General features: G+C 47.2%; 1 protein-coding gene across 2 annotated transcripts in view; it reads right to left on the reverse strand.

Moving 5' to 3' along the window:
• Positions 1-10766, reverse strand: part of kiaa0895l — an 18485-nt gene extending 7719 nt beyond the window's left edge. For both annotated transcript variants that reach the window (XM_061068703.1, XM_061068704.1), the window contains exons 1-3: positions 10618-10766; positions 7767-8550; positions 7534-7677 (exon numbers count right to left, since the gene is read on the reverse strand). In XM_061068703.1, coding sequence (XP_060924686.1) covers positions 7534-7677; positions 7767-8501 — 879 coding nt within the window. In that variant the 5' untranslated portion in view covers positions 8502-8550; positions 10618-10766. The remainder of the gene's footprint in view (positions 1-7533; positions 7678-7766; positions 8551-10617) is intronic.
• Positions 10767-10983: the final 217 nt, after the last annotated feature.

Below are 10983 nucleotides of genomic sequence, written 5' to 3' on the forward strand. Positions count from 1 at the left end.
ATTAGGAGTGATTGGCGTGCACCTGGGCCCGGGTGCCAACGCCCTATAAGAGTCTGCTTCCCCAGTCCTTCTCTCTCTGTTCTTTGCAGCTCCATAGCCATGCACACCTTTCAACACTTATGTTGAAACAACACACACCTATAATCCACTCATGCATACACACTCCACACTACAGACTTACTGACTTCCACATCCCATACTTTTATTATAAGTTGAGCACTTGGATTGGTTTGGTTTGATTAAATACTTATTTTGATTGGAAAACTGTTGTCTCCCGTCTTTTTGTTGTGTAGCCTGGCGCCCCTAGGCCAGGTGCGTAACAAAGTGGGGGCTCGTCCAATAATTTGTTTGTACAGTGAGTTTGGAGCGTCAATTTAGTCTTTCCGGGGAATCTTTCCGGGAGGGTCCGTCGTTCCATTGTTTGGTCAGCAGTCCGGTGAGTAGACAAAGCAATGTTACAGGCTTGTTATTCGGACTTTGGGGAGATGCAGTTAATTGTTATGAGTTGAATTAATGTGTTTAAATTTGAGTTAATTTGATTAGGTTTGGTTATTTCAGTACAGTACGGTAGCTGTTTGGTTCATTTTGTGCGGTTGGAGAGTTGTTTATTTCTGGTAGTTGTGCAGCTAAGTTAACGTCATTTGGGACGTCAAAAGTTGCCTGGCTGGGTTTTTTTTTTGTATTTGTTGATACGAGTGTCCCTGGTAGGTGCGCTTAGCTGCCTGGGTAAAATAGCTCGTTGGTTTAGGCCGGGGGGTGGCTAGGTGCGTCAGGTGCGGCAGTAGCGAGAAGTTCGTACTGAATATCTCGACTCGGGGGCACGGCTAAGGGGGGCATGCGGGTCGCCAGTTATTGGTTGCCTTTCCTCCCCTTTGGTATGAGCTAGGCCTTTGCGGTGGCCTTCAGTGCGTAGAAATCCTCCGCAACCGGCACACGAAGAGGGTGGAGTTAGCTGGGGTTTATATAGGCTAGGGGGACACTTGTATTGTATTTTGTTTGTTTGTTTTTGTTTGGTTTGCCAGCTAGGAGGTTCTTAAAGCGCACAATACCCAGGATGGTGACAGTGGATGACGTTGTTCAGTCTCCCTCGGTGGAGCTCTTAAATCAATGCACCAAAGACCAATTGCTGAACATTGCAGATCGTTTTGGATTGAAAATTGAAGCTAGTGATAGAAGGTTAAAGCAGACATTGTTGGAAGTCTTGAAAAGAGAGCTATGTGGTATAGCGGTTTCAACTGAGGAACGGGATAAGAAAGAGGAGGCGTCTCTTTCTCCCGCAGTAGGTGCCGCAATGGCGGTGCCTTCACCAGCAGCTATGTCAGGGTTGACGTTCGACCAACAAAAAGAATTAATCATTTTGCAAGCTAAATTACAAACTGATCAGGAACAACTTAGGCTAGATAGTGAGTATGCTATTGAAAAAATGAAACAGCAGACAGAACAGGCTAAGTTGCAGGTAGAGCAAAATAGATTGGACTTGATAGGGGAGGGTAAGATTTCAGCGGCTGCACAAGGGTTTTCAGAACCTGCAGAACGATCTGCAGGGGGGTTTGACATTAGTGGCAATCTACGTCTGGTGCCCAAGTTTTCCGAACGTGATCCTGAGGCATTCTTTGCCATGTTTGAGAGGGTGGCAGATGTGCGTAAATGGCCTGACTCGGCGCGCACATTGATGCTGCAGTGCGTCTTAACAGGCAGGGCGCAAGAGGTTTTTTCGGCTATGAATGCGGCTGACAGTCAAGAATATGCCCGTGTTAAGGCGGTGGTACTGAAGTCATACGAGCTCGTTCCTGAGGCGTATAGGCAGCGGTTTCGATTTTGGAAGAAACATGACAGACAAAGTCATTTGGAATTTGCACGTGATTTGACGACGAGCTTTAACCGCTGGTGTAACGCCTCGGAGGTGGAAGATTTCGAAGGCTTAAAAGATTTGATGATTTTGGAGCAGTTCAAAGATTCTGTTCCAGCTCGTGTGGCAATATATATCAGTGAGCAGAAAGCACGCAACGCAGCAGATGCGGCGGCGCTCGCAGATGACTTTGTCTTAACGCACCGTGGAGAGTTTAGAGCGGGCGGTGGCAATTATGTTGCTGCCAGTGAGTCGCATGGCCGATTTAATAAACCTCTGCCTGTCGATTCCAGAGCTAACGCCAACAACAGTAGGGATGTGCGTGACTCGGGGAAGGTTTGCCATCACTGTAACAAATGGGGGCACTGGAAAAAAGATTGCTTCTTGTTAAATTCCCCTAAGGCGGGTCATTGGGAACCAAAAGGGGTTGCTACGGCAGCTCCAGCTCGTCCGGTGTCCACTTGTGTTACACCTATTTTCGGTTCAAATGAGGATACATCGGTTGTAGCTCTGAATGCTTACCGTCCATTTATCATGCAGGGGACTGTGTCTTTGGTGCAGGGTGGGGAAGAAGTACCGGTAACTATTTTGAGGGACACTGGGGCTTTTGATTCATTCATTCAAGCTGGTGTTCTCCCTTTGACTAATGTTTCTGACACTGGTGATAAGGTTCCTATCCGGGGCATAGACATGAATATTTTGTTGGTTCCCTTGCATAATGTTGTCCTAAAATGTGAACTGTTCCAGGGAGAAGCAAAGCTCGCTGTGCGCCCAGCACTGCCTATTCCGGGTGTGACGCTGATCCTGGGCAACGACCTGGTGGGTGCTAAGGTCTGGGCTGGGGTCCCGCCGCAGCCGGCAGTGGTGACCTCTGTTCCCTTGGTAACGGAGGAAGCTGATGAATGTGAACATGACTTCCCAGAGGTTTTTACAGCGTGTGCGGTGACCCGTGCAATGGCTAAGTTAAAAGAGAAATCTCATTTAAATGATTCAATTAAGACAAAAGTATCTGAAAAGTTTTCGATACCTCTTTCTGATTTTCCATTGTCCATAACCCGTTCAGATCTGGTTGCGGAACAGCAGGCTGATGCCTATCTGAAGGAGATAGTTCCATTGGTACGGCCAGAGGAGGAGCTGTTTGACAGTGCTGGTGGGTATTTTCTGCAGGACTCATTGTTGGTGAGAAAATGGCTGTCCCATAAAGGAAGGTTTGTGGGTGAACCAGTGTTCCAAATTGTGTTGCCAGAGAAACTTCGCCAGTCAGTGTTAAAAGTAGCGCATAATGAATCTGGACATGCTGGTGTGAGAAAAACTTACGATAGACTACTTAGGCATTTCTTTTGGCCTCGTATGAAGAGAGATGTGTCAGCATTTATCAAAACTTGTCATACATGCCAGTTAACTGACAAGCCTAATCAAAAGTTGAAACCAGCACCATTGTATCCCATTCCGGCCATTAGCCAGCCGTTTGAACATTTGATAATAGACTGTGTAGGTCCTCTACCTCCTTCAAAATCTGGAGCGGTGTATTTGTTAACAGTAATGTGCCAGGCAACTCGCTATCCGGCTGCGTATCCTCTGCGTACTATTACCACTAGGTCAGTTGTGCGTGCCCTTTCTCAATTTATTTCTATTTTTGGGATTCCTAAGGTCATCCAATCTGATAAGGGATCCAATTTCTGTTCTCATATGTTTTCCCAGGTTCTGAAGCAGTTGCGTGTGCACCACAATCAAAGCTCTGCATACCATGCACAGAGTCAGGGGGCTTTGGAACGATTTCACCAAACGCTAAAGGCTATCTTGCGCGCCTACTGCACAGAGCTGGGAAAAGATTGGGAAGAGGGTCTGCCTTGGCTGATGCTTGCGGCTAGAGAGGTAACACAGGAGAGCACAGGGTTCAGTCCAAATGAGTTGGTTTTTGCTCATACAGTAAGAGGTCCTTTGGCTGCACTGTCGGGCGATTGGATAGAGGCACACCCTCCAAAGAATTTGATTGATTATGTTAATGGTTTCCGCCATCGGCTTTATACAGCTGGGTTGTTGGCTAAGGAAAAGTTAGCATCAGTTCAGGATAAAATGAAACGGTTGTATGACACTAAAACAGAGCTCCGGGTGTTTAGCCCTGGAGACCAGGTGTTGGCTTTACTTCCTATTGTTACTTCACCCTTTGAGGCAAAATTCTCAGGTCCACATACTGTAGTAAAGCAGATCTCGGAGCAAAATTACATTATCTCAACACCTAAACGTAGGAAACCAACCCAACTTTGCCATGTGAACTTGCTTAAGCCTTATTATTCATGCACTTCGGAGACGCCTGTGTTGTGTGTGCAGCCAGAGGTTGGCTTGGCTCATGCAGTTTGCATGGCAGTTCCGGTCTTGTCTCCCAGTCAGGAGTTAGAAGAAGATGGGTTGGGTACACCAGATCCAGCGTTGGTGCATGGTCGTGTTAAAAATTCAGAGGCGCTTGCATGCCTCGATACACTGTTGTCTCATTTACCTGCAACAGGCCGGAGGGAACTGGCGGCATTAATCCAGGAGTTTCCATGCTTATTTGGTGATACACCGAGTTGTACTCATTGGATCGAACATGACATTGACATTGGTGATGCGAAACCAATAAAACAGAGGTTTTACAGGGTAAATGCAGATAAACGTAATTATTTGGAAGCCGAGGTTGATTACATGTTAAAAAATGGCATTGCAGAGCCATGCGCATCCAGTTGGGCTTCACCTTGTATTTTGGTTCCCAAGCCAGATGGTACGTTTCGTTTTTGTTCTGATTTTCGTAAAGTGAATAATGTCACTAAACCCGACTCTTTTCCACTTCCCAGAATGGAAGATTGTATTGATCAGGTGGGCTCTGCAAAGTTTGTGAGTAAATTTGATCTATTGAAGGGATACTGGCAGGTACCTCTGTCAGCACGAGCACGTGAGATTGCCGCTTTCATAACACCTAATGGTCTTTATTCTTACAAGGTCATGCCGTTCGGACTTCGCAATGCACCTGCTACATTTCAGCGGCTGATGAATCGAGTGGTTTGGGATATGCCGGGGTGTGCAGTGTATTTGGACGACGTTGTAATTTATTCGGACAACTGGAAGATTCACTTGGAACGCATTCGGGAACTGTTCGATCGCTTGAGGGGGGCTGGGCTCACAGTCAATCTTGCAAAGTGTGAGTTTGCAAGGGCGACTGTGACCTACCTCGGTCGAGTGGTTGGACAGGGCCAAGTGTGTCCTGTGGATGCCAAAGTTCAGGCAGTGGCGAAGTATCCAGTTCCAACGACGAAGAAAGAACTCATGCGTTACCTTGGTCTGATAGGTTACTATCGTAGTTTCTGTAGGAATTTTTCGACAGTTGTGGCGCCTCTCACTAACCTGCTGAAGGCTAAGGAACAGTTTGTCTGGTCATCCGCTTGCCAAGAAGCATTTGAGCAGGCTAAAAAGCTCTTGTGTACTGCTCCAGTTCTTGCAGCTCCCCGCTTAGACAGGTCATTTACAGTCTACACTGATGCTAGTCATGTGGGGGCGGGGGCCGTTCTAATGCAAGAGGACAACCTGGGCATAGATAAACCTGTTAGCTTCTATTCTAAGAAATTCAACTCTTACCAGCTAAATTACTCTGTCATTGAAAAGGAAGCATTGGCTTTGATTTTAGCTCTGCAACATTTTGATGTTTATGTTGGCGGTAGTACCCCCCTGGTTATTTATACAGACCATAACCCCCTGACTTTTTTACATTCTTTGCAGTGTCCAAACCAGAGATTGATAAGATGGTCACTGTTCCTGCAATCCTATACCCTGGACATTCGTCATGTTAAAGGGGCGGAGAACGTGGTGGCCGATGCGCTGTCACGGGCTCCTCATGACTGAGGTCCGGTCTCCGTTGGTCCTTTTTGCCTCTGTCTGTCTTGCACCCCTTAAAGTGCTTCCGTGGTACCGGTTGCTGGGGTGGAGGCCTGTGACAGTGGGCAGGTGGCCATTGGAGTAGAGGTTGGGTATGATAGAGGGTAGATAGTATATATTTATCTAATGTTAAATGGGTTGCCGGTGATCCCTTTGGGACTCCGTCTTTATGGGGGGGGGTGTGACGGTTCCCTGTATGTTGTGTCTTCCATTTGTTTCTAGGACTGGAGAGCAGAGACCTACTTAAGTGGTCATTAGGAGTGATTGGCGTGCACCTGGGCCCGGGTGCACGCCCTATAAGAGTCTGCTTCCCCAGTCCTTCTCTCTCTGTTCTTTGCAGCTCCATAGCCATGCACACCTTTCAACACTTATGTTGAAACAACACACACCTATAATCCACTCATGCATACACACTCCACACTACAGACTTACTGACTTCCACATCCCATACTTTTATTATAAGTTGAGCACTTGGATTGGTTTGGTTTGATTAAATACTTATTTTGATTGGAAAACTGTTGTCTCCCGTCTTTTTGTTGTGTAGCCTGGCGCCCCTAGGCCAGGTGCGTAACAGTGTGTGTGTGTGTGTGTGTGTGTGTGTGTGTGTGTGTGTGTGTGTGTGTGTGTGTGTGTGTGTGTGTGTGTGTGTGTGTGTGTGTGTGTGTGTGTGTGTGTGTGTGTGTGTGTGTGTGTGTGTGTGTGCGCATGTTCGTCTGCGCGGCGCTAACCGGGCTGCTAACCAGAGCTATGGGCAGTGGGGGCTGGAGCTACCTGATCCAGCTCCCACTGCTAACCCACTGCGGGTCTGCCCCGGGGCTCTAGCAGCCAGGCTTCGGTCCACCTGACTCTGGTTCAAAACGATCTGGTTGCAAGATTGTATCTTCGTCTCCAGCACTCAAAACAGGTCAGTCTGAGGAGGGCTGTTTTAGACAGGGTGACAAGCTGCTGTTTTAAATGATCCTTGTGTCTCAGACATTTCATTAAGACCCAAAGGAACCAGATCAACTGTGGTGAAATGTGCATACGATGGGACCTGTGAAGTAGCTGAGATCTTCCTTTTTTCATTTTCATGTTTGTTTGCACTTTAAGTTTTTGCACTTTAACATGACAGATTGAATGTCAGGTCAGTTTACCAAGGCCACTTGTTATGCTGTTGTGTGTGTTGTTCAATGTTAAAGATGACAGTACCAGTGGTGTCTCAAATACACCTCTTTGTTTACCTTTTACTAATCTGGATGTTTCACTGAAGAAAGAAGCAGTGTTATTGTTTCCAAGGACATTGGGAATATTTTCAGCTGGTTTTAAAAAAAATTTGTACACAATTTACCATACATGATATTTAACGACCTGGCTGCCACTCTATAGGTAGGTGTTATAGGGCTGAGCCTCTTTGAAAACACAACATTGTGTAAAATACAGTCTGAAGTGATTACTCGTTCATTTATAAGATTTAGTCTTTAGAAGAAAAACAAACTTTTAATCGCGATTAATCTAGATTAATGAATTTCAAAATGTGAGATTAATTAGTTAATTTTTTTAATCTATTGACAGCCCTAATTTTAACATAATAATCTGGTTCTTTTTTTTTAATCTACATCATTTTAAAAGAGAAAATGTTCTGCACATGAAAAACTTTATTATCCTCGTCAGGATCATTTCTGAGATTCTGTGCAGGAGATAAACTGATCAGCTGTTTGAAGCAGTGAGGTTCTCAGTGAGACTCATGAGGATCCAGTGAGATGTTCCCCTGGGAGCTGCTGGAGCTGCTCCTCACTCACCTCCCCCACGCAGCCTTCCTTCTGCAGGTACCTGCGCACCCCCGCCCACACCTGACACTTAGGAAGCACGGCTCCACCCGTCACCTCCTCGAAGTTCTCATAGGAGCCAAACTTCCTCAGGACGCACTCCATGATTCCAACGGCCTGCAGAGAAACAGAGAAGTCATCACCTTCATCACCTTCATCACCTTCATCTTCATCAGGTGTGTGGGGTGCAGAACTGAGGAACCCACCTGCTGCAGGAACAGGCCCGAGCCGTCCTGGTACTTCTCCAGCATGCTCCGGGGCTCCGGCTGCTGGTACTCAAACTGAGGCTCGTACCTGAAGTCCGACTGAAAGAACTTCTGCTTCTCCTGCTCCAGGTTCAGAGGTCGGAGGGCGATGAGCAGACACGGCCTGGAGGAGGCCGGCAGCGGGCTGCCCCCCCCCTGCTTGGCGATGTGGGGCAGCGACACGGCCGGGCGCAGCTGCCCCTTGCCCCCCCGGTCGCCCCGGGAGTAGTTGACTGAGCAGGTGCTTTCGCTCCGCCGCATCCAGCCGCCGGCGCCCAGGCCCGGGCTGGTGAGGCTGCGTGCCGGGGGGGGCGGGGCCACGGATCCGCTTCGCCAAGGAGGCTTCAGGACCCGCCGGTCCGCAGGCGGCTCCTGGGACGCCCGCAGGCGCCGGGGCGTCATGTCCAGGCTGAGGGGCCGGCGCAGCAGCGGTCTGGGCGTGGCCCCGCCTCTTACTGATGATGAGGACCTCCTCTCTACCAGGGCGCTGGTGGGCGGGGCTGGGACGCCGTTGTGGGACGCCTCCTCCTTCTCGGACAAATGGCTGCTCTTGGCCGACGCCCTGGTCGCAGCCGCGGAGCCGCTGGTGGTCCTCGGGGGATCAGCTCGGACCTCAGGCTCCAGCAGGTCCCGGCTCCTCCCACCACGTTCACCCTCGACCGGATCCATGGAGACCTCACCCGAGTTCAACACCATCACCACGGCTCCGGCGCCTCAGGCTGGGGGCGGGGCTCCGGCCTCCACGCTGATGACAGACACATGGTCACTGCTTAGTGACGGCGTGGAACCAGATCAGGAAAACTCATGGCGGTCATTAGATTGGAAATTCAAACATTCATTTGAACATGAAATCAGAAGGACTTTGTCTCCTGACCCAGCAGGGGGCGCTCACTGTTGTCTTGACCTATTAATAAAGTAGGTCAGAAATGTTGTGTTGTTTTACTTTGAAATAAGTGGACGTTAGAAAAGTAAGAAACTTGTCTGTTAACTTTCCACCAACGCAGCGAGAGAGTTCCACAGACGAGTCGTGCAGGCGAGTATTTCAATATTCAAATGGCAGCTGGTCAGAGATCAGCAGCTGGAGATCAGGTTTCCATGGAGACTGAAGAAGTATTTTCTGGTTCATTATATTTCACGTTTTCTAACATGACCTCTGGGGGAAATCGAGTTTATCCAGAGTTTTAGTTTCACAAACGCTCAAAACAGCAAGAGCTTCTCTGCACAGACGGGTTCACAAGAGGCTAGCATCAAGCTAACATCAGGCTAACATCTGGATGCTAGAAGACTAAGACCAGTTTAGCATCAAGCTAACATCAGGCTAACATCTGGATACTAGAAGACTAGGACCAGTTTAGCATCAAGCTAACATCAGGCTAACATCTGGATCCTAGAAGACTAAGACCAGTTTAGCATCAAGCTAACATCAGGCTAACATCTGGATCCTAGAAGACTAAGACCAGTTTAGCATCAAGCTAACATCAGGCTAACATCTGGATACTAGAAGACTAAGACCTGTTTAGCATCAAGCTAACATCAGGCTAACATCTGGATCCTAGAAGACTAAGACCAGTTTAGCATCAAGCTAACATCAGGCTAACATCTGGATACTAGCAGACTAAGACCAGTTTAGCATCAAGCTAACATCAGGCTAACATCTGGATCCTAGAAGACTAAGACCTGTTTAGCATCAAGCTAACATCAGGCTAACATCTGGATACTAGAAGACTAAGACCAGTTTAGCATCAAGCTAACATCAGGCTAACATCTGGATCCTAGAAGACTAAGACCAGTTTAGCATCAAGCTAACATCAGGCTAACATCTGGATCCTAGAAGACTAAGACCTGTTTAGCATCAAGCTAACATCAGGCTAACATCTGGATACTAGAAGACTAAGACCAGTTTAGCATCAAGCTAACATCAGGCTAACATCTGGATCCTAGAAGACTAAGACCAGTTTAGCATCAAGCTAACATCAGGCTAACATCTGGATACTAGAAGACTCAGACCAGTTTAGCATCAAGCTAACATCAGGCTAACATCTGGATCCTAGAAGACTAAGACCAGTTTAGCATCAAGCTAACATCAGGCTAACATCTGGATCCTAGAAGACTAAGACCAGTTTAGCATCAAGCTAACATCGAAGTGACATCAAATTAAATTCAAGAACTTCATTGTCCTTCTAACCAAACAGCAGAGCTGAGCGGTGGAGAGTGAAGACGTGTTTCTCCAGGGAAGTGAGATCTCAACAGAAGCTTAGAAACAAGACAATTTAATCAATAAAATGTAAGGTTATGAAACAAAGAAACAAGCAGTATACATGGGGCTAACACCAGGATAATATCAGGTTAATATCAGTTTAATATCAGGCTAACATAAGGCTAACAACAAGCTAACATAAGGCTAACAACAAACTAATATCAGCTAACATAAAGCAAACAATAAGCTAACCTCAGGCTAAATATCAGGCTAACATGAACCTGCACATGAGGTTAAACAGACCCACATTTCCCTCAGGATCAATAAACAATCTCTCTCTATATATATATGCATTTATCTCTCTATCTATTTTCTCTCAATATATATATTTATCTATCTATCTCTGTCTCTCTCTCTAATATATATACTCTCTAATTATCTCTCTCTCCCTCTCTCTTTCTCTATGTATATCGTGTATATATATATTTCCTCTCTGTCTTTGTCTCTGTCTGTCTCTTTCTATGTGTATACATATATATATATATATATATATATATATATATATTTCCTCTGTGTCTGTGTCTGTGTCTGTCCTTCATGTCCCTGGTGTCCCACCTGTCCCCAGCAGCAGTCCTCGGGTCCTTCATGTCCTCATCGCAGCTCCAGCTCCGCGCGGTGGGACCGGGGGGGGGGGCGGGACTCCGCTGAGTGTGTGGCCGCGGACAGACGCTTGTCTCCGGGTAACGGTCCTCAGCAGCGGCCGGAGTCTGGGACCAGGAAGTAGCGGTCGAGTTGGAAGATATGACGCGGGACGTACGCATGGACGTCATGACGTCGCCTGGGAGCGTCATGATGAACGTGCACACGTAGAGTCAGCAGAAAAGACCATTTCCTTTTGATTATTCAGGGGATTCATCGCGTTTTGACGCTTTGAGTCTAACCCTTTATTAAACTGGGCCTAGTGCCATGAACCTGTTATTG

The sequence above is a fragment of the Limanda limanda genome, chromosome 3 (genome assembly GCF_963576545.1).
Source record: "Limanda limanda chromosome 3, fLimLim1.1, whole genome shotgun sequence".
Taxonomy (NCBI): Eukaryota; Metazoa; Chordata; class Actinopteri; order Pleuronectiformes; family Pleuronectidae; genus Limanda; species Limanda limanda.